Raw genomic sequence first — 24552 nt, forward strand, 5'->3', positions numbered from 1 at the left:
ACATGGAAATCAGTCCCCCGGGAAGACCCTGGAAATACCAGACTATTTGATCTAGGCTTGGTAAAGAACTGCCAAGGGCTTTTAATTTCCTACAAATAAAACAACCTTCTCCTCCTCCAGTGCAGATATGGAGTGGGAGTTTATATGTTGGTTCCCTTGCCCTCTCCCCCAGTTTGTTTTCTGGAAAGTGGAGGGTGAAATCCCTCCCTGGCTTTTCCCACAGGACTGGTTGGGAAAATAGGGAGGAAAAGGAGTTTAGATTTTATTCTAAGTCTCTTGGGTAGTCCCTGGAAGCTTTTAAGTAAGGAAATGAATGATATGAATTTTTTAACCATGTTTTAAAATTGAAATCTAGTTAATTTACAATGTTGTGTTAGTTTAGGTGTACAGCCAAGTGATTCAGTTATGTGTGTATATATATATATATATATATATATATATATACACACACACACACACACACACACACATATATATATTCTTTTTCGGATTCCTTTCCATTATAGGTTATTACAAGATATTGAACATAGTTCCCTGTGCTATACAGTAGGTCCTTGTTGGTTATCTATTTTATAAATAATAGTGTGTATATGTTAATCCCAAACTCCTAATTTCTCTCTCCCTCCCCACCCCACTATCCCCTTTGGTAACCATAAGTTTGTTTTCTATGTCTGTGAGTCTGTTCCTGTTTTGTAAAAAAGTTGATTTATATCACTTTTTTAGATTCCACATATAAGCGATATCATATATTTGTCTTTTTCTTTCTGACTTACTTCACTTTGTATGATAATCTCTAGGTCTATCCATGTTGCTTCAAATGGCATTATTTCATTCTTTTCTATGGCTGAGTAATATTCCATTGTCTATATATATACCACATCTTCTTTATCCATTCATCGGTCAATGGACACTTAGGTTGTTTCCATGTATTGGCTATTATAAATAGTGCTGCTATGAACATTGGGGTGCATGTATCTTTTTGAATTAGAGTTTTCTCCAGATATATGCCCAGGGGTGGGATTGCTGGATCATATGGTAGTTCTAGTTTTAGTTTTTTGTTTTGTTTTGTTTGTTTGTTTGTTTTCATGTTACACGGGCCTCTCACTGTTGTGGCCTCTCCCATTGCGGAGCACAGGCTCCGGACGTGCAGGCTCAGCGGCCGTGGCTCACGGACCCAGCTGCTCCGCGCCATGTGGGGTCCTCCTGGACCAGGGCGCAAACCCATGTCCCCTGCATCGGCAGGAGGACTCTCAACCACTGCACCACCAGGGAAGCCCTAGTTTTAGGTTTTTAAGGAACCTTCATACTGTTTTCCACAGTGGCTGCACCAATTTACATTCCCATCAACAGTGTAGGAAGGTTCCCATTTCCCCACACCCTCTCCAGCATTTATTGTTTGTAGACTTTTTAATGATGGCCATTCTGACCGGTGTGAGGTGATACCTCATTGTAGTTTTTATTTGCATTTCTCTAATAATTAGTGATATTGAGCATCTTTTTATGCACTTGTTGATTGTGTGTATGTATTCTTTGGAGAAATGTCTATTTAGGTCTTCTGCCCATTTTTTGATTAAGTTGTTTGTTTTTTAACAATATTAATTTGTATGAGCTGTTTTTATATTTTGGAAATTAATCCCTTGTTGGTTGCATCATTTGCATATTTTCTCCTAGACCGCAGATTGTCTTTTTGTTTTGTTTATGGTTTCCTTTGTTGTGCAAAAGCTTTTAAGTTTGATTATGCCCCACTTGTTTATTTTTATTTCCATTACTCTAGGATATGGATCCAATAAAATATTGCTGCAATTTATGTCAAAGAGTGTTCTGCCTATGTTCTCCTCTAGGAGTTTTATAGTATCTGGTCTTACAGTTAGGTCTTTGATCCATTTTGAGTTTATTTTTGTATATGGTATTACAGAATGTTTGATTTCATTCTTCTTCATGTAGCTGTCCACTTTTCCCAGCACCACATTTTGTAGAGACTGTCTTTTCTCCATTGAATTTCTTGCCCCCTTTGTCATAGATTAGTTGACCATAACTATGTGAATTTAATCTCTGGGCTTTTTATCCTGTTCCATTGATCTACATGTCTATTTCTGTGCCAGTACCATACTGTGTTGATGACTGTAGCTTTGTAGTATAGTCTGAAGTCAGAGAGCATGATTCTTCCAGTTATGTTTCTGTTATTCCTTCTCAAGATTTTTTTGGTTATTTGGGGTCTTTTGTGTTTCCATACAAATTTTTAAATTTTTTGTTGCATTTCTGTGAAAAATGCCATTGGTAATTTGATAGGGATTGCATTGGATCTGTAGATTGCCTTGGGTAGTACAGTCATTTTAACAATATTGACTCTTCCAATGCAAGGACACAGTATATCTTTCCATCTGTTTGTATGGTTTTCAATTCTTTCATCAACGTCTTATAGTTTTCAGAGTACAGGTCTTTTGCCTCTTTCGATAGGCTTATTCCTAGGTTTTTTTTTTTAATGTGATAGTAAATAGGAGCGTTTCCTTAGTTTCTCCTTCTAATATTTCATTGTCAGTGTATAGAAATGCAACAGATTTCTGTATATTTATTTTGTACCAGCAACTTTACCAAATTCACTGGTGAGCTCTAGTAGTTTTCTAGTAGTGTCTTTAGGATTTTCTATGCACAGGATCATGTCACCTCCAAACAGTGAAAGTTTTACTTATTTTCAAATTTATATTCTTTTATTTCTTTTTCTTCTCTGATTGCTGTGGCTAGGACTTCCAAAACTATGCTGAATAAAAGTGGTGAGAGCTGACATCCTTGTCTTGTTCCTATCCGAGAGGGAATGCTTTCAGCTTTTCACCTTTGAGTATGATGTTAGCTATGGCTTTATCATATATGGCCTTTATTATGTTGAGATATATTCTCTCTGTGTCCACTTTCTGGAGAGTTTTTATTATAAATGGATGTTGAATTTTATCAAACATTTTTTTCTGCATCTATTGAGATGATCATATGGTTTTTATTCTTCAGTTTGCTAATGTGTATCACATTGATTGATTTGTGGATATTGAAAAATCCTTGCATCCCTGGGATAAATCCCACTTGATCATGATGTATGACCCTTTTAATGTATCACTGTGTTCAGTTTGCTAGTATTTTGTTGAGGATTTTTGCATGTATGTTTATCAGTGATATTGGCCTGTAATTTTCTTTTTTTGTGATATTTTTGCCTCTTTTTGGTATCAGGGTGATCGTGGCCTCATAGAGTGAATTTGGAAGTGTTCCTTCCAAAAGGAACACATGTTGCAATTTTTTGGAATAGTTTCAGAAGGATAGCTGTTAACTCTTCTCTAAACGTTTGGTAGAATTTACCCATGTAAGCATCTGGTCCTGGACTTTTGTTTATTAGGAGTTTTTAAATTACTGTTTAAATTTCAGTGCTGGCAACTTGGTCTGTTCATATTTTCTGTTTCTTCCTGGCTCAGTCTTGAGAGATTGTACCTTTCTAAGAATGTATCCATTGCTTCTAGGTTGTCCATTTTATTGGCATATAGTTGCTCAGAGTAGTCTCATGATTCTTTGTATTTCTGTGGGGTTGCTTCTAACTTCTCCTTTTTCATTTCTGATTTTATTGATTTGGGCCCTCTCCATTTTTTTTATACATGAGCCTGGCTAAACGTTTAAAAATGTTGTTTATCTTTTCAAAGAACCAGCTTTTAGTTTAATTGAAGTTTCCTATTGTTTTCCTCGTCTGTATTTCCTTTATTTTTGCTCCAATCTTTAAGATTTCTTTCCTTCTACTAACTGGATTTTGTTTGTTCTTCTTTCTCTAGTTGCTTTAAGTGTAAGGTTAGGTTGTTTATTTGAGGTTTTTCTTGTTTACTGAGGTAAGTTTGTATCGCTATAAACTTCTCTCTTAGAAGTGCTTTTGATGCATCCCATAGGTTTTGGATCATCATGTTTTTGTTTTCATTTGTCTCTAGGTATTTTTTAATTTCTTCTTTGATTTCTTGAGTGATCCATTGGTTGTTTATTAGCATATTGTTTAGCCTCCACGTGTTTGTTTTTTGCAGTTTTTTCTTGTAGTTGATTTCTAGCCTCATAGTGTTGTGGTTGCAAAAGATGCTTGATATGATTTCAGTTTTCTTAAATTTACCAAGTCTCACTTTGTGACCCAGCATGTGATCTATCCTGGAGAATGTTCCATGTGCACATGAAAAGAATGTGTATTTTGCTGCTTTCCAATGGAATGCTCTATAAATATCAACTAAGTCCATCTGGTTGAATGTGTCATTTAGCGCCTGTGTTTCCTTATTGATTTTCTGTCTGGATGACCTGACTATTGATGTAAGTGGGGTGATAAAGTCCCACACTATTATTGTGTTAAGTCTATTTCTCCTTTTATGGCTATTAGCATTTGCTTTATATATTGAGGTGATTGTACATTGGGTGCATGCATATTTACAATTGTTATATCTTCTTCTTGAATTGATCCTTTGATCATTATGCAGTGTCCTTCTTTGTCTCTTGTGACAGTCTTCATTTTAAAGTCTATTTTGTCTGATATAAGTATTGCGACTCCGGCTTTCTTCTGATTTCCATTTGCATGGAGTACCTTTTTCCATCCCCTCACTTTCAGTCTGTATGTGTCCCTAGGTCTGAAGTGGGTCTCTTATAGACAGCATATATATGGGTCTTGTTTTTGTATGGGTCTTTGTTTTGTTTAGCCAGGCTAAGTCTTTTGTTTGGAGTATTTAATCCATTTACATTTAAGGTAATTATCACTATGTATGTTCCTATTACCATTTTCTTAATTGTTTTGGGTTTGTTATTGTAAGTCTTTTCCTTCTCTTCTGGCTCCTGCCCAGAGAAGTTCCTTTAGCATTTGTTGTAAAGCTGGTATGGTGGTGCTGAATTTTTTAGCTTTTGCTTGTCTGTTAAGCTTTTGATTTCTCCATCAAATCTGAATGAGATCCTTGCTGGGTAGAGTAATCTTGGTTGTAGGTTTTTCTCTTTCATCACTTTAACTATATCCTGCCACTCCCTTCTGGCCTGCAGAGTTTCTGCTGAAAATTCAGCTGATAACCTTAGGGGGATTTCTTTCTATGTTACTTTTTGTTTTTCCCTTGCTGCTTTTAATATTTTTTTCTTTGAATTTAATTTTTGTTAGTTTGATTAATATGTGTCTTGCTGTGTTTTTCCTAGGATTTATCCTGTATGGGACTCTCTATGCTTCCTGGACATGGGTGACTATTTCTTTTCCCATGTTAGGGAAGTTTTCAACTATAATCTCTTCAAATATTTTCTCAGATGCTTTCTGTTTCTCTTCTTCTTTTGGGACCCCTATAATTCGAATGTTGGTGCCTTTAGCGTTGTCCCAGAGGTCTCTGCCATTGTCTTCAATTATTTTCATTCTTTTTTTTTCTTTATTCTGCTCCTCGGCAGTTATTTCCACCATTTTGTCTTCCAGCTCACTTATTCGTTCTTCTGCCTTAGTCATTCTGTTATTGATTCCTTCTAGTGAATTTTTCATTTCAGTTATTGTGTTGTTCATCTCTGTTTGTTTGTTCTTTAGTTCTTCTAGATCTTTGTTAAACATTTCTTGTATTTCCTCAATCCGTGCCTCCATTCTATTTCCAAGATTCTGGATCATCTTTACTATCATTACTCTGAATTCTTTTTTCAGATAGATTGCCTATTTCTTCTTCATTTATTTGGTCTTATAGGTTTTTACCTGCGCCTTCATCTGTGACTTTTTTTTTTGCCCTCTTTTTTTTTCTTATGAGTGGGATTGCATTCCTGTCTTACTGGTTATTTGGCCTGAGGCTTCCAACACTGGAGTTTATTGGCTGTTGGGTAGAGCTGGGTCTTGGTGCTGAAATGAGGACCTCCATGAGACCTCACTCTGATGAATATTCCCTGGGGTCTGAGATTCTCTGTTAATTCAGTGTTTCAGACTTGGAACTCCCAATGCAGGAGCTTTGGCCCGACCCCCGGCTGGGAATCCATGGAGATATTCTTGAAAGTGGCCAGAGCCTGGAGTGCTCCAGGCACACACACCCGAAGCCGGTGCCCCTCACTTGACTGTGATAGTTTTAAGGTGCCTATTAGACATCCAATTGGCGATGTCAAGTAGGCAGTTGGATATGAGTGGAAATGTAAACCTGGGAGTCATCAGTACATAGACAGTATTTAAAGCTATAGGACTGAATGAGGTCACTTAGGATGAGAAGAAAAGGAGGCTGCAAAACAGATTGGGAGCAAGGTCAGTGTAATAGAAATAGAACCAGGAGAGTGCAGCGTTCTGGAAGCCAAGGGAAGAACAGGTTTTAAGATGGATGGAATAGTCAGATGTGTCAAGTCCTCCTGGGAATGAAGTAAATTAAGAGCAGAGAAGAGACCACTGACTTCGATGACATGAAGGTCATTGATAACTTTTGCAAAAACAGTGTCTGTAGATTCAGTGGTGAGGAGAGAAACTGAAACTAGAGTTGAGGAAAAAATGAGAGATGTAGCGGCTTCCCTGGTGGTGCAGTGCTTGGGAGTCCGCCTGCCAATGCAGGGGACAGGGGTTCAAGCCCTGGTCCCAGGGAATCCCACATGCCATGGAGCAACCGGGCCCATGTGCCACAACAACTGAGTCTGCACTCTAGAACCCACGAGTCGCAACTGCTGAGCCCGCGTGCCACAACTACTGAAGCCCGTGCCCCTAGAGCCCATGCTCTGCAACAAGAGAAGCCACCGCAGTGAGAAGCCCATGCACCGCAGTAGAGTGGCCCCCACTCGCCACAACTAGAGAAAGCCCACGTGCAGCAATGAAGACCCAACACAGCCATAAATAAATAAATAATTTTTTTAAAAATGAGAGATGTAAAGTCAAAATGCTGACTACAGACTACTTACACAAGAGATTTTGTTGTGAAGTGGATCAGAAATGAGTTGGCAGGTGGAATGGAGATTTAGGGTAAAAGGAATTTTTTGTAAAAATGGCCGATACCTAAGACAAGCCCATTTGCTGCTGAAGATGATCAGAGGGAGAGGGAGAAATTTGAGATGCAAGAAAGCGAGGGAATAATGAGAGGAAGGGGACCCCTTAGAAGGCTAGAGGGGATGCAGTGAACACTGAGCACAAGTGGAGGAGATAGCCACAGAGAGAAGCAGGGACATTTCACTATAGGCCTGCTACTTTGTCAATTGAGTGGGGCAAAAACATCATCTGTGAGAGAAAGGTTAGATGTTGGGTTTGTTTGTAGGTTTGAGAAGGGAGAGAAAGCTGTGAAATCGTTGTTTTGGACAGTAGGAATGTGAACATGAAAGCAAGTGGTGTGATGTTCAGGCAACATAGAGGGCTCATTTGAAATTTAAAATCAGGGTTTTAAATTTTAAAATGAAACCTGCCAACACTACTGTGTGTTTTTGCAGACAATATTCAGCTGCTCAAACTGAGGGATGTAGTAGGCAGAGAGGAGAGTTGACTGAAGTTGGGACTTTGCAAGGCAGATGTGATAGAGGGAGAGAGAAATTAGTGAGCTAAGCTTGTTTGCAAGAGAGTGAATACAGTGATGGATTGTTGAGTCAAAGGTTTGGATAGAGTGAATTGAAGACATAGGGTAGATGATTAACTGTGAGAAGGTGGTGAGTACCTTGCTGGTCTTGATGAAGTTAATTACTGAATGATCTGGAAGGAAGAGAAACAGGCAGATAGAGAAAGAGGAGCCCAAAAGGGAGATTGAGGAGTGACCTGTGAAGACGGAGAGGGAAAGAATGTTTCTAGAAGGAAGGAGCAGTCAGCAGGGTGAGACATCAAGTAAGATAGGGATAGAATGACAAGAAGATCGTTGTTGACCTTGACAAGAGCCATTTCAGTAGAGTGATAGGATCCATTGTGGTGGACTGAGAATTGATTGGGGATGAGGAAGATGAGACAGAGAAATCAGAAGCTGGTTGTGCAGGGAAACTAAAAAAATAGGTGGTTGCTAGAGAGGACTATGGAACCTTAAGTGACCGAGCAACACTTGATTTTTTTTAATGGAAATTATTATTGGTATAATTGTAGATTCACATGCAGTTGCAAGAAATAAACAGAGATTTTTTTTGCATGACCTGCCCAGCTTCCCCCAACAATCACATCCTGCATTAACACAGTACAATATACCACCCAGGACATTGACACTGCTATAAAATGCCGATTCTACCCAGATTTCCCCAGCACCACCTGCACTTGTGTGTGCATATACATATTAAATTCTATACAGTTTTATCACTTGTGTGAGTTGTGTGTGCATCAACACTCTTAGGACTACACACGGTTCCAACACCAGATGGATCCCTCATGTTGCTCTTTTATAACCACATATGTCACCCTCCTGCATCCCTCTCACCACCCCTCCCCCACCCCTCACTGCTTGCAACCACTAATCTCTTTTCCATTTCTATAATTTTGTCATTTCTTGAATGCCGTATATGTGAAATCACACGGTATGTAAACTTTGGGAATTGGCTTTTCTCATTCAGCATAATTCCCTGAGATTCACCCAGGTATTGTGCATATCAATAATTTTTTTTCCTTTTTATTCCTGAGTTCCATGATATAGATATACCACACTTAGCATAACCATTCACCCATTAAAGAACATCTGAGCTGTTTCCTACTGGTTTTCCGATCTTACACATAAAGCTGCTATAAACATATTTGTACAGATTTTTGTGTGAAGATGGGTTTTCATTTCTCTGCGATAAATACTTAGGAGTGCAGTTACTGGGTCATTTGATAGTTAGTTGCATGTTTAATTTTTTAAGGGACTGCCAAACCATTTTCCAGAGTGGCTGCACCATTTTACATTCTTAAGAGCAATAGATGAGTGATCCAGTTATTGGCATCATCACCAGAATTTTCTCTTGTTATTTTTTTATTTTAGCCATTCTCCTAAGTGTACAGTGGTATCTTATTGTGCTTTTAATTTGTGTTTCCCTGATAGCTAATGATTTTGAATGGTTTTTTATGTGCTTATTGGCCCTCTATATATCCACTTTGGTGAAATATCTGTTTATGACTTTTGTCGATTTTTTTTTCCATTTGGATTTTTTGATTTTTACTCTTGAGCTTTTTGGGTTTTTTTTCTTTTTACTTTTATTTGCATTTATTTTTTGCGGCATTTATTCCCAGGCCTTAAGTTTTTGTTTCTTCAGTTTCTTCTGAGATATCTTTTTCTTCTGGGCAACCTCCTCTTGTGGTTTAGGAACAATTTGTTCTTTTTCAGTAAAGATCATCTCAGTGTGGCAGGGAGAGCTCATGTATGGGTTGATCCGACCATGAGCTCTGTAAGTCCTGCGCCTAATCTTGGGGGCTTTGTTCACCTGGATGTGCTCAATGACCAGAGAATCTACATCTAAGCCCTTAAGTTCAGCGTTACTCTCTGCATTTTTTAGCATGTGCAGTAAAAATTCAGCACTCTTTTTGGGCCACCAACCCTGCTTCCAGCCCCACTCTTTGGCCTGGGCACACCTACCAACTCCACCATTGTAATGACGGAATGGCACAGATTGCTTCTTTAAAGTGACATCCTTCAGATACTTGGTGGCTTTTCGGATGTGCATACCCTTAATGGCCTGGGCAGTTTCACGAGCGTTCTTAAAGTGAACACGAAGAGTTGAACCTCTTGACTTGCATGATTTTGTGGGGTTTTCTGGGTCAAGTGAATAGCGAACCATTTTTAGAGGTCACCTCAGGCCATTTACCAGAAAAGCTACTCTTGAGCTTTGACAGTTCTCTATATATTCTAGATACTCTAGATAGTTATAGTCAGATATGTGGTTTGCAAATATTTTCTCCCAGACTGTAGCTCGTGTTTTCATTCTCTTTGCATGCCCTTTCTCAGAGAAAATAATTTTCTGGAAAAAATTTTCTTGAATTTCACTTGAAAGATTGTGATACTCCCTCCAGTTCTTCGTGGTTTCAGATGAGAAATCTGCAGTCAATCGAATAGGTATTCTCTCTGGGTAATGTGTTGTCTCTGTTTGGCTGCTTTCGAGATTTCTTTTTGGTCTTTATTCATCAGAAGTTTAATTATAATGTGTCTTGGCATGCATTTCTTTGTGTTTATACTATTTGGAGTTTGCTCAGCATCTTGAATCTATAGGTCTACATCTTTCACCAAACTTGGGAAGTTTTTAGCCCTTATGTTTTTACATTTTTTCAGTTCCATTTTATTCCTCTCCTTCTTGGTGTCCTATGATATGAATATTGGATCTTCTGTTGTTGTTCCACAGATCTCTGAGGTTCTGTTCATTTTTTTTACAGTCTGTTTAATTGCTGTTATTCATATTTTGTGAATTCTGTTGATCCATTCTCAAGTTCACTGATTCTATCCTCTGTCATCAATCTACTATTGATTTCATCCAGTGATTTTTAAATTTATATTATTGTATTTTTCATTTTTATAATTTCCATTTTGTTCTTTTTTATAATTTATATTTCTTTTCTGAGATTCTATATTTTTTCATTTGTTTCATGAGAATTTCTAATTGTTGTTTAAGCATTTTTATGGTGGCTGCTTTAAAATCCTTGTCAGATAATTCCAACATCAAAGTCATCTCAGTGTTGACATTAGTTGATTATCTTTTTTAAAAAATTCACATTGTGATTTTCCTGGTCCTTGGCATGACAGGTGGTTTTATTATTGTGTTATGGACGTTTTGGTAAATATCTTAGCCAAACAGAGAAGGTGCAGAGTCAGGTAAGTTTATAGGTTTCATAACAAAAATTTGAGGGCATTCTTATCCAATGGACCTAATATTTTTTCTCTGAAACAGAGATGCAGCATAAAAGCCCAGACACTGAGTTTGACATTCCTGGCTATGAACCCCAGCTGTTAGACCTTTGGCAAGTCAAGTAATCCCTCTATGCCTCAGTTTCCCATAGAAGGGAAATAACAATAGCGTATATCCTCATAGGAATGTTATGCTGATTAATTGAAATGAAGCCATATTTGTGAAGTGCTTAGAATCAGGTATTATATAAGTGTTCGTACATAAAACTTTCTCATAGGGTTCTTGTATTAAATGAAATAAGTTTGCTAAACACTTTGCTTATCAAACTGCTCAGTATTCAGCATTCAAAAAATAGTCATTTTCCTACTTATTCTTTCAGCCTTAGCTGTTTTCTTGAATTAAAATCATTGGTCAAAATTTGCCAAACTCAGCTGAACCCTGTGCCTTTGGTAGAGAGGGTCGAGGTGAGAGTGGGCATAGGCATCTGGAACCAGTGTGGGTAGGAATAGTGGGGATGGAGCAACTGAGTATGAGGAATTTCAAAACACCTGACTCAGTGCACTTTCTGCTGCAGTGCTTTTTGCCTGCAGTGTTCTATGCAACTTTCTGCCTTTCTTTTCCATAAGCCTGCGTGCTCTCTTGGTCAGGACCAGCAATAAGAGAAGGTTCCAACCTCTTCACATCACAACATGCCCTCCATGTTGCAACATACACCCTCTCCCAAAGTAACATCTGAATGTCCCTGAGAAAACCATTGTTTTGAAGTGTCTGAAATATGTTCATATGAGCAGTCAGCTACATCAATCGTGAAAAAAACCCTCTTAGTTCTATTTGCTTTGCAACAGTGGAAAAATCATATGACCTTTCATGGTAGTAAAGGAATACAAAGAAGAATTAGGAGTGCCATCTCGTGGAGCGAGCTGCTATTACCACTTAGGAGTTACAAAAAGCCACCAGTGGGAGCTGAGTGTGTTTTTTTTTTTATATCCTCAAGGCCCAGCCTGGAAGAAATGCTTGAAAATTACTTGATGAATAAATGAATGAATGAGAGAAGGGGATAGGGATGAAGTGGAGACTTGCTTTGGAAAGTTATTGGTAAGATGGATGTCACCTTGATAAAACGTCTAATGCTCTGGCCACTGTTGGTTTGGAGACCTTTAAAAATGGTGTTGTAGGGTACCCTGAGGCATTATTATGTACCTGCAGTAAAGTAAAATGAGGCATAAAATGTTTGCATAAGTAAATAACGGGCTACCAACTTTTCCATGTTCTGGTCTTGGCAGTGGTAGATGAGTAAACTACCTGATGGTGTTAGTCTCTTCCTGTAAGTATCAGTGTGCTACGAATTAATAAAGCATTGAAAGAACATGAAGAATAGGTTTGCTTCCGAGCTGGTAGGTGCTGTCTGTGTTCTAGAAGGTTGAACTAAATGAAATTGACAATGAACTATTTTTACTTGTAACAATGTCAATTTCATAGGGATCGGCCTAATATTTCAAACTAGTTCACGTAACAAATTTATTCTGGACATACAATAGGTCTAGATGCTGTGCGAGGCCCTGGAGCATACAGAGACAAGTAAGACATAGGTCTTGACTTCAAGTATCTCACCATTAAGTGCGGGAAGTGGACACTTAGATAACATGCCTTGTATTCTAGTTATTTCTGTTAAGTGCCAACTGTGTAAGGTTAAGCCAAATGTGGAGGTGCTACGGGAGCTCTAGGACGGCATAACAATTTGGCATGGCGGATAAGAGCATGGCCTCTGGCTCCAACTTGTCTGTGTTTGAATCTTAATTTTGCTACTTACCAGTTGGATGACTTTGGGCAAAGTACTAAACTTCTCTATACCTCAGTTTCCTCATCTATAAATTGGGAGAATACAGTGCCCCCTTCATATGAATGAAATCACGATTAAATGAGTTAATATGTACAAAGCCCTTGACTAGCTTCTGGTAAGTTCTGTATAAGTTTTAGCTCTCAGCATCATCGTCATCATCAGGATCATCATCATCATCTCTATTGCTACAGAGGAAGCATTTGAGGTGTGTTTTGTAGGGTGAGCTAAACTTCACTATTAGTTCTTTCACATTTTAAGTTTCAAAATAAGTCACTGGGACTTCCCTGGTGGTGCAGTGGTTAAGAATCCACCTGCCAATGCAGGTGACACGGGTTCGAGCCCTAGTCCGGGAAGATCCCACATGCCGTGGAGCAACTAAGCCCATGCGCCACAACTACGGAACCTGCACTCTAGAGCCCGCAAGCCACAACTACTGAACCCATGAACCACAACTTACTGAAGCCCGCTCACCTAGAGCCCGTGCTCCACAACAAGAGAAGCCACGGCAATGAGAAGCCCGCGCACCACAATGAAGAGTAGCCCCCACTCGCTGCAGCTAGAGAAAGCCCACATGCAGCAACGAAGACCCAACACAGCCAAAGAATAAATAAATAAATAAATATTTTTAAAAAGTTACTTATTGCGGTCCTACTTTTACTAGTTCCTATGAGCAATGGGTAGAAACCATTATCTCCTCCCTTCTAGTAGATCATCATCTCCTTCAAGTCTGGTCCTGAGACAGGACCTAGAGCAAAGGAGTGACACAAGGACAGGACAGAGGACAGTAGTACTGTTGTCACTGGACTGTATGGTACATGGGGCTTGTGTTAAAAGTATGGAAGATTATTTGAATCTATCCATGTACACACTTGTAAAGGTAAAACCCCTGCTGGGTTGGCTTTAACAAAATCAACTGAAAAAACTAGAAAGAATCTTAACAAAATAAAGGCATGTGTGTGTCCTACTGCTGGCATATAGTACCTTAAGTGTGTTCTGTAGATGCTTGAGGGATGCTGAATGGTCTGTGTTCTCAAGTTGTGAAATCACCCCTCCATGAAATACAGTTTGTATTAAATTGCTTCATCCTAAATTATTTTTTGTGCCTTAGCAAAAGTATTGACAGCTAAGAAGGAAGATTATAAACATAAACTGTTATGGAATATGGACAGTCCAAATTTTACTTTGGTTGTAATGTCTTAACCACTTAACAATATATTGTAGCATGGCTTTATGAAAAGTGGATAATGTTCATCATTTGATTGCTCAGTATTTCAAAGTTCTTAGGCTAATGGGCAATTGTTATTGATGTTTAGTGTTTCTTAAAATGTACAAGTGGGAACAGTGACATGTTTGCTCCTCTCCCCCATCACCGCCCACTTGGTCCCGGAGACTTGGGAAGCCCATCTGCCTTACTCATCAGTAAGTCCAACTTTGCTCCTGTCATCTAGGGGCCCAGTGAGATCAGGATTTCTCTGGAAGGCCCGCATGTGACCTCACTGGAATGAACAGCACTGTGCATCAGGACCAGATCCCGGGCACAGTACAGACTGTGGGGGGCCATAAGGGTGGACTAACTAATTTCATGGTTCTATTTGTATTAACTTGCTTCCTGGAATCCTGATCCCTCTTTAAATTTTACATGGCTACTATCATTTGCCTTTAATGAGTATCAACTGATCACCTCTTTCGCTTTTCAGTGAGGCCCTTTTTCTGGACTAAATATAGACCAGCCCTCACCATGAACTCACTATGACGCAGCAGTTAGCTCAGTGGGGAAATAGTCTTCTCTGCTTCTGTGGTTTGAGCCCACTATATATACGTTCATAGCTAGCTTTGCCAGCAAGACTCAATGAATGACACTTTGTCTAGATTCCTGTTAGGAACCAATAGTATGAGAGGTAACACCAGTCTAACACAAGATCTATAATATGTGTAGTTAGAGTACTTCATGGATTTTAAAAGTTACCAAAGCTAATGACATGTTAAATAAACCACAGAGGTAAAAGAAAAAGTGGCCAAAACCATAGTAGATCAATTTGTGTTAGAACGTGAGATTCCAATTTACCATCCGGCTAACAGAACATGCTTTTGAATAGAAAATGAGACCCAACCTCTGGCCATCTTTACATCTTTGCAACTCACTCACAAAACTAGCAAAGTTTGCTCAATGCCAGTGCTAAACATGGTTGAAAACAGCACGGAGTTAAAGGACTGACACACAAAATACATAATAATTAAAAATAAACAGTATCAAAATTCTGTCTGGGGGGACTTCTCTGGCGGTCCAGTGGTTAAGACTCTGCACTTCCACTGCAGGGGGCATGGGTTCGATGCCTGGTCGGGGAACTGAGATCCCCCCCCCCCCGCCAAAAAAAAATTCTGTCTTTGCTGTCATTGGGGGGCGCTATAATTTGAGAGTACAAATTCAGCAGTGACGAGATGTAAGGAATCGAGCTCCCTATGCCCACCCTTCACCTAACCAGTTATTCCTGTGTTGTAGTCCTTCCTGTTGTATTCTGGAAGAAGGGAAGCTCATAGAAGATTGCTCCAGATTTAGAAATAATACCAACAATAGAGATGATAATAATATTAGCAGCTCCAATTTCTGGAACCTTTTCTCTGGTTGGGTGCTTAAAATGTGTTAGCAGGTTTAGTTCTTGCTAAAGCCCTGAGACATAGGTACTTTTATTCTCCTCATTTTAATATTCGAAAAACTTGCTTTTAAAGAAGTCATCAATTTGTTTTCTCTGAAAGCACAGAGAACAGAACCTTACCAATTAATAGCAAAAATGAAGTCTCTTTCTACTTTTCACTTTAAATGGATCTGTTATCACAGCCTCCGCAGAATTTAGCAACCCAACCTTGATGTTCTAAATCCTTCCAAACTGAGTTTGCTCCCTTCCTTTCAGAGAAAAAAGCTTCTTTCTCTTCCAGAATCATGACAGTCTCCTTTCTCCTTGTCTACTCCATCGTGAATGTCAGGGAAAGAAGAGAGGGTGTTCCCATGTTTATCCGCTGATTACTGCCCTTAAATGCCCTATAATTATTTCTGGAGGTATAGTACCAGGAAAATTTGACTATCCTATAGCTGTTGATACACAGAAGCATCACATATAAGGTTGCCAGTTTTAGCAAATAAAAATAGAGGATGCCTAGTGAAATATGAATTTCAGGTAAAGAACAACAAAGTTTTTTAGTATAAGTATGTCCCAAATATTGCATGGGCCATACTTATATTAAAAAAATTCATTGTTATCTGAATTTCAAATTTCACTGGGCATCCTATATTTTATCTGGCAATCCTCAATGTTATTTATAATTTCCAAGTTATATAAATGAAATACAGCAGGAAGGCCAATTTTAACTTGTTTCATTATAGTGGGAATCCTACAGAATGAGCTGCACTTCCTCAGAGTCAAATGAGCAGCAGAATGTCCGATTTGGTTAGTGGGCCATCAGCTGAGTACAACCAAGTTAATAATTAATAATTTAATTATATTAAATAATATATAATAATTATTAATTATATCATGCTTAAATAATTATTAATAATTAATGATCATTTAAGAGAAAGGAAAAATGCTAATTATATGTAGGATTGCGTCAAAGGTCTCTTTAGTTTACTTTTTTTTTGTGGTACGTGGGCCTCTCACTGCCGTGGCTTCTCCCGCCGCGGAGCACAGACCCCGGACGCGCAGGCTCAGCGGCCATGGCTCACGGGCCCAGCCGCTCCGTGGCATGTGGGATCTTCCCGGACCGGGGCACAAACCCGTGTTCCCCGCATCGGCAGGCGGACTCTCAACCACTGTGCCACCAGGGAAGCCCTAGTTTACTTATTTTATTTAGTTTATTTATATAGTGTTTCAGGTCTGAAAGGACTGTGCAGGACAATCAGTCTAATGTTCCCCCCAAGATCCCCTACCCCGGCCTGGAACCCCATTCTTCCATTTCAGGGTTGCTGGCGAAAAGGTGGCAGGCCGATGGGGGATGGGGTCGGTTGGGGCTGAAGTCCAACCCTTGCCAAATCACGCCCTCCCAGGCTGAGCCTGCTAAGAGCCCGCGTCTTTGGAAAATCATTTGCATAACACTAGACTGTTGGCCCCGATTCGCACAGACATTTAACACTTGTTTGCAGAGTCAGTACTGAGCCCAACACACGTTTAGTTCCGGGAATACAGAGATGGATGGCAGACGGTCACTTCCTTCTAGGAATGCAGAGTCTGGTTGAGGATGGACAGGTAAAACGATCATTACGAATGTGCCACGGTACGGGGTGTGCCCTGTGCACGACGAGAGTGCAGAGGAGGGGCGTGCTCTTTCAGCCTGGTGGCTTGAACTGAGAGACCTGCTCAGAGAATTTGCAGCTTGAGCAGAATCCAGATGGAAGAATGGGGTTAGTGAGGTGGGAGTGGGTTGAGGGGAGAAAAGGCATTCCAGCGGTGAGGAGGGCAAAGCAGATGCACAGAGGTGTGAGATCAAATGCCAGGCTTTGGAAATTCTAGATACTCATTTTAGCTGTAGTGAGAGTGGGGCATTGGGTGCCGAATCATGAAGGGTCTCTACAGAGAGAATGCAGTTGGGAAACACTGGATTAAACAGTGCCCTGTAGGGTGGTTTTGTTCTTTGCTCTATTCTTCCCAGTGCCTAGAATAGTGACTGGCAAATAGTAAGCACTCAGTACATGTTGTATTAAATGAATGAATGAACGAGTGATTGCATGAATGGTAGGACTTGTCAGAACCTTCAATAGGCCAGTGTATGTTACAGATCTCAAAAGAGGGGTATAGTATGCAGAGTTTCTGCCTTGTTTGACCACATAACTTTTTTTCCCACTGAATAATACATTTTCAAAGACTATTGTTTTTTGAAACATGTTTGGGGAAATCATGTGCTAAAGGAGACCTGCAAATGAATAGCTATATGAATGAATATAAAGTGAGAGAAATCCAGGATAATGTTTCAGGGATTACACTTGGTAAAAATCATGTTCAACTTTGTAAACGCATGGCTGATTGCAGGTGGACAGCATGGGCAACCAGGCACAAGGTGAGCCAGCCCCAGTCCCCGGGGGTTTTGCAAGACCTTTTCAGGGACAGTAACTCATACTCACTTTTTCCTTTCCTTCATTTACAAGTCAGATTATACTCCAGCTAATCAGGAAAATACCCAGCTTCCCTATGGGCCAGATGTTCCCACACCAATGCTAATCTCTGAAACACTGGTCTCGAGATGATCACAGTTAACATTTATCAAGCACTAACTTTGCATCAGGCATTTTCTACATTTTATCTCATTGATTTTCCATGACAGTCACGGGCATAATGATGCCACAGTAACAATTATTGAGTGTTTAAATCTGTGCCAGGCCCTGGGCTAGGCACACTTTACAGACATGATCTTGTTCATGCCTCAAAACAACCTGATCCATTTCTAATAAAACTGAGGCACAGAGACATTAGGGAACAAGTGCAAAGTCACACCAGTAGTAAGTGGCAGAGCAAGGACTTGAACCTGGGTCTTTCTTACACTAAAAGCCACATGCTTAACTACCCCACCATGCTGCTGTCAGGGCTACTATAGATATCGGGTTTTTCTGGAAAAACCTTGTGTCCACACAAACATATCTTGAAGAAAAAATCCTAAACTCAGTAACTACCATGAAATAGGATCCGTTTATGACTGCTTGCCAAGTAGCCATGGATTGAGTATGTATCATCGTTCTCTACGTGAGAGATAAGCTTGGTGACAGCGTTATTGGATGAGAACAGTCAGCTGAGTTGTGCTCTACGCTGATTCATACCTGCAGCTGACGCAGGATGTTGGCTCCCATGGTGTCACACAATTAGACACCACCTGGGACAGAACCAAACCAAGCAAGTCAGGCCGCTGCTGTGCCAGACCCCAAATTGTACAGTCCTTCCTACTCTTCCCACAGGAGTTCTAGGCTTCCATGAATCTGCTTTGTGCCTTTTTTTTCACATAGACCAAAATAAAAGGAAGTGGGTTGATGGGGAGGATTAATGAGATGTCACCTCCTAGGCTGTTGGCACGGAGACTGGCTACCTGCGAGATTTTTTTTTTAAACTATCCTACTTACTCTCGCTTTTTTAACATAAAAGCATTTATTCCCATCATTGCCTAGTCTTTGTAGATGAGTTTATATGAATGGCATGTTTTAAAATTTATAGTAAAGTATAATACATATACAGAAGATTGCATATGTAATTAATGATTAATGTTTACACACTGAACACACCTAAATAATGACCACCTAGATGAAGAAGCAGAACATTAACAGCACCCCAAAAAGAGCCACTCTGGTCATTAACTTCTAAGGGTAACCTCTATCCTGACTCTGAACAGCATAGAAGTTAAAAGAAACTACACGTCAGACATGAAATTTGGACCATCTGACTCCAGAGCTTATACATCAGATAATGCATGCCTTAAAATCTATAAAACTTTCCAAATTCCACAGAGAGAAGAATGTTTCTAGTTTTAACAAAGTGTTTGATGGTGTCTGAAGGTAAAATTATAGGTACCTAAATAGCCGGGCCTGAAAGGGTGGCTGTGAGTAGAAAGGGGCCGGTGGGTGAGGCTGGGTTTCCAAGGTGCTGTTCCTGATGGGGCCAATGACAGTCGTGATCTCAAAGGGCTAAGGACCAAGTCCCAAACGTCTGTAACTTTGCAGTCCCTCCGGAGGCCCCCTTCTCTGGGCAGGTATTCCCACAAAGGAAGCTGCCAATGAGGAAGCTTAGTTGGCCAGCTAGCATGGGTCTTAAATGCAACCAGGTTTTATGGGGCCAAGATGACCCTTGGCTGTGCTAATACAATCACTGCCAGGCTCTGCACTATATCTCTAGTCTCTAATCCTCCAAATTCTCTCAGCAATTATTATCCCTTTTCACAGGTGAGAAAATTGATGCTCAGTAAGGATAAATGCCCTGGCCAAGGTCACACAGCTTGTAAATGGCTGGACCAGGATGTCCATGTCTGTTTTGACTACAGCTTCTGCTTGTAGCCATCCTACTCCAAGCTTGAAACGCCCCTTAGCTTTCCAGAGAGTTGCTTTACTGGGGAATCCTTAACTGTGGCCCCCAAGATTTCAAGTTGATGTCTTGAATTTCTGCTCTTTGGGGGATGGTTCAGAAGGAATTTTCAGGGCATCAGAATGATCATTGAGCACATCATTTACTACTGATGATACCAAAAAAGGCTAAAGTATCCATTAGGGCCTCCCTTCTCAAAGTCTGGTCTGTGAACCCGCGGCATGAAATGAAGGATCCCAGGCCTGTGAGAATTTACATTTTACCAAGATACCCAGGGGATCTGTACACACATGAAAGTATGAGAAGCAGAGTTGAATGCCAGAACACCAGGTTCAGTGTACTCTGCTCAAAATGGGTTTATAGGGAACTTATATCTGTCTTGGGTAAAAGACATGGAAACTAAGAGTGAGATTTTTGCTCTTATTTTAAGAGGCAGAAAAGGAAGCTGCATCCTCCTTGCTGAGGCAATGGGAAGTTGTGAGAAGATTATAACAGGAACAACCTCCCTCGTTCACTTTGCTCTCTTGGCAGGCACGTGCTGTCATTAGCATTAATTGCATTTACAGTATTCGCACACCTGCTGGGGGAAATAGACACCTTAATTTCTTGCAGTGTAAGGAAACATCAACCATCTCAGCTCTGCCTTCGCAGACATTATAAATCATGTGCAACGTCAAAAAGATACTGAAATTCCCTTAACGTGGGCTGCATTATTTGGCTTAGAGTAGCATTCTGGCTAGCAACAGAGAAAGAGGTTTGCCCTGAAATTATGTCAGTGGGGAGGTGGGAACTGCTACTCTGAGAGGGTTTTCTTCCTGCTTTCTGAGTCCTTTTGTCATCAGTGAACTGACGACTGTGCAGATGTTAGCCTTCTGGAACCTCTCGCTCTGTGAGATGATAAAGTTGATATCCTCTAAGAAACAGCACATCCCAGAGTCATTCATTCATTTATCTAATAAGTATTTATTGATCACCTACTATGTAGCAGGCACAAATCTAGGTGCTAGACAAAATGGTGACCAGATCCTTGTTCTCATGGGTGAGACAGACATTTAACAATTAATACCCACTTTACATTTTTAAAAATGTAAGTATTGGTGTCAGATGCTAGTCCACAGAGGCATAGGATGCAGTGGGCATAGGGGCTGTCCATAAACCAGTGGACATGGGGGTGGGGTTAGGAAGAACTTTCTGGAGATATGACATTCAAACTAAGGTCTGAAGGATGAATGGGAGAGGGAGAATCAAGATGGCAGAGTAGTAGGACATGGAACTCACCTCCTCCCACTAATACACCAAAAATACATGTACAGGCCTCAAGGAACAGTTCTCACAGAATGCCTACTGAACACCAGCAGAAGACCTTGAACACCTAAAAGGACAAGAAAGATGAAGGATGAATGGGTGTTAACTAGGTGAATTAGGCAAGAGTAAAGTAGGGGTGGGCATTTCATTCCCAGCCGGGGAAATAGCACATGCAGAGTCCCTTTGGTGGGAAAGAACATGGAACATTCAAGGATCTGAAACAAGTCCAGGAAGGCTTGAGAGCAGAGAGAAAAAAAAGTTGCGTACAAGCCAGATCATGCAGGGTCTTGACTGTTGCCTTGGGGATGGTGATGCTATCTCTGGGGCAATGGGGAGACATGGAAGGGTTTTCAGTAGGCTCAAAGAGATTACGACTCATTCCAGGCCTCACAGCTGTTAGAGGCAGAGTGAGGATTCAAATCCAAGCCCATCTGACTGCTGAACCAGCTCTCTTAACCATGACAACATAGCACTTCTCTGTTTTCATGTGGCTACATTTTTTCTGGAATTTCCTTCAGGCCATCTCTAACTCACATTGTATACCTTGATTTGTTTTGAAATATGTCTTGGCTTCTTTCCACTCTATGACAATTGGGCGTGGGGTCAGAGTGCCTGGCATGGTATGAGTGAGATGAGGGAGTCTGACTTTCCATGTCAAATAAGCTGGTGGAGTGTATACTAGAGGACAGGATCGCAGAGTCCTACCTGGACAAAGGCAACACATGTAATGAGTTTCTGTAAGGGGAAGCCATGCTTAATAGGTCTGACAGTCTTGAAGGGATGACTAAGCAAGCAAATAGGGGAGAGACAGTACATGTAATAATCATCACACTGGCAGGCATGCAAGGCATTTTTATTCTTACCTTTGAAAAGCACCTTGACCTAGCAAATTGTTACGGAGCCCATACAGCTCGCTGCACGAAAGGCCAATCAGTTGAGAGACAAGGTGTTCGGGCAAGGAATGGTGACTTTATTTGGAAAGCCGGAAGATTGAGAAGATGCTGGACTAGTGTCCCAAAGTGTCCCACCTTGCCCCCGTCGGGATGCTAATTTCTTTTACAGAGCAAAGATGGGGAGGTGAGGAGGTAAAATTAAAAAGGCAATACGTTATTGCAAATATTTCCTGGTTCCTGCCAGACTCCAGAGGACGTGTGTTAATGTCTTCTTTCCTGCTGCCATTCACAGGGGAGCCTGGACAGGATGTTTCCTATGAGGGTAAATGAAGGTATTTTAGCTTAACTTCATTGCTCAGGAGGCAGGGTCCTGGGAGATGGGCCATTAAGTATATACTTTAGGCTATAGGCAACATCCCTATAGCCATTAACTTGTAGCAAAAGCAATAGAATACAAAGGTCAAAGTTAAAGAAACAGATGGGATATGGCATCAGATTTGTTCTTCACTATTACACTGGACTGCTGTGAGCACTAAATGGGATAATATATTATTTTTTATATATAACTTTATTTATTTATTCATTTTTGGCTGTGTTGGGTCTTTGTTCCTGCACGTGGGCTTTCTCTACTTAACAGCGAGTGGGGGCTGCTCTTCGTGGAGGTGTGCGGGCTTCTCATTGCGGTGGCTTCTCTTGTTGTGGAGCACGGGCTCTAGGCACGTGGGCTTCAGTAGTTGTGACACGTGGGCTCAGTAGTTGTGGCTTGTAGGCTCTAGAGCACAGCCTCAGTAGTTGTGGCGCATGGGCTTAGGTGCTCTGTGGCATGTGGGATCTTCCCCGACCAGGGCTCAATCCCGTGTCCCCTGCATTGGCAGGCGGATTCTTAACTGCTGTGCCACCAGGGAAGTCCCAAGTTAATATATTATTAACTCATTTTGCAGATAAGAAAAGAGGCTCGGCAAGGTCACAGGACTTCTCCAGCTTACCTATTAAGCAAGTGATGGAACCGATATCCAAAACAAGGTCCCTCCAACTCTTGAGTTTGTTTTTTTCTTTTTTTGCCGTTCGGAGGCTTAGTACATGTTTATTGTGTTGAGTAGATCCTTGCTATAAATGTGAAGGAACTGATTGAGAAGAGGAGTAACAGCCATCTCTCATAGGACCCCAGATTTCCTCCTGGCCTCTGTGTTGCCTTTTGAATCCCCAAGAAGGTGCATTTAAACCCATCATCTAATTTGATAAAGGTACAGCTAATAGCAGTTTATAAAAGAGACTCTTGGAACACTAAGAAAGAGGTTGGAAAACTTTTTCCATAAAGGGCTAGACAGTAGATATTTTAGGCTTTGCAGCCTCTGCTGTAACATTTCAACTTCCCCACTGTAGTTAGAAAATGGCCACAGACAATGCAGAAACAAATGGGCATGGCTGTGTTCCATTAAAACTTTGCTTAAGGACCCTGAAATTTGTATTTCATATAATTTTCATGTATCATGCAACGTTATTGTTCATTTGATTTTTCTCAACCATTTAAAAATGGAAAAAACATTCTTAACTTGTGGCTGGGCAAAAACAGATGGCAGTGGGCTGCATTTGACCTTCGGGCCACACCATAGTTTGCTGACCCCAGCACTAAGAGGACCAGCAGCCGGCCCAAGGGCGCCCACTTAGGGGCTGTTGTATGATTTTTTAAAAGGTTTGTGTTTCCATCAGCAAGGGTTAGAGCTTTGCCGTATACCCTAATTCTATTTAAGGCGGAACAATAGAATTTGATTTTATTCCACTAGCGTATCAGAGAGTTAATTTCACATGCTTTCATCTTGAAAAGCTGCCAAGAGTCCATTGGCCCGGGTTCAGGGTTGACATGCTTCCTAATCATAGTTGGTTCCTGCGCTGCTGGGCTGTCCTGGTGGGGCCTGGATCTGACACTCCCGAGGCAAAGGAAGGGGCTTCTCAGCTCAGGGTACAAGCTAGAAACACAGTCAGCAAATGCTACTCATGCAGGGGGGAAAGACGCTCGTTTGGGACCACTGGATCTGAAGAAGTGACAGTGTCTTCCTTTCCTCTGTGCCTCGAGCACAGGGTGGGAACCAAGGTATCTGGCTGGTAACCACTTGCTTCTTTCTAAAGAGCAACCAGCTGACGGTGTGAGCACTTACTGAACTTCTGCTGCCCCAATTCAGCCACTTCTCCAGCTCTATTTTTTCTCTGCCCAGTACATAAATGCAAGAGTGACATGCTGTCCCGTGGCTGAGGATGTATTCTTAGCACCAGATGGAGCACAGAACTGCAACTTACCATGTGGGCAAAGCATGCAAGGCCTTGCTTGACAGCTGGTGAATTCAAGGCAGGGAGCGGGTGGTACATCAAGGGAAGGATGCCAACTCTTCAGTATCCACCAAAGCAGCCCCTTGTGTTAAGGTTCATGGTTTAGGATTGAGGATAATGCTATGAATGAGGATGCTAATTAACTGTTACCAGAACATTCAATCCCCAAACAAATGTTGACTTTAAGGTCTTAGCATCCAATTATCTTGCTTGCTGTACAGGAGACACAGTCTTTACAGATACAAGAGCCATGCTTTTGTGCACAGGCAAATGTAGTGGATGTGACGTGGAAGGTCTGCAAATATTTGTGGAGTGAGCCATGTATCTGTCCCCAACCCAGCAAGGACACACAGGTTCCCAGCTAGAGGAGCTCCAAGTATTAAGACCACCTCAAATAGGG

At 40.9% G+C, this 24552-nt stretch overlaps 2 protein-coding genes across 2 annotated transcripts in view; one reads left to right on the forward strand and one right to left on the reverse strand.

Moving 5' to 3' along the window:
- FGF13 (fibroblast growth factor 13) overlaps nt 1–24552 on the forward strand; it is a 201396-nt gene that overhangs the window by 52524 nt on the left and 124320 nt on the right. The window lies entirely within an intron of this gene.
- LOC132482059 (large ribosomal subunit protein uL22-like) lies at nt 9127–9681 on the reverse strand. Its single transcript, XM_060087081.1, has one exon. The coding sequence runs from the start codon at nt 9679–9681 to the stop codon at nt 9127–9129; it is 555 nt and encodes a 184-aa protein (XP_059943064.1).

This window comes from Mesoplodon densirostris, chromosome X (assembly GCF_025265405.1).
Source record: "Mesoplodon densirostris isolate mMesDen1 chromosome X, mMesDen1 primary haplotype, whole genome shotgun sequence".
NCBI lineage: Eukaryota > Metazoa > Chordata > Mammalia > Artiodactyla > Ziphiidae > Mesoplodon > Mesoplodon densirostris.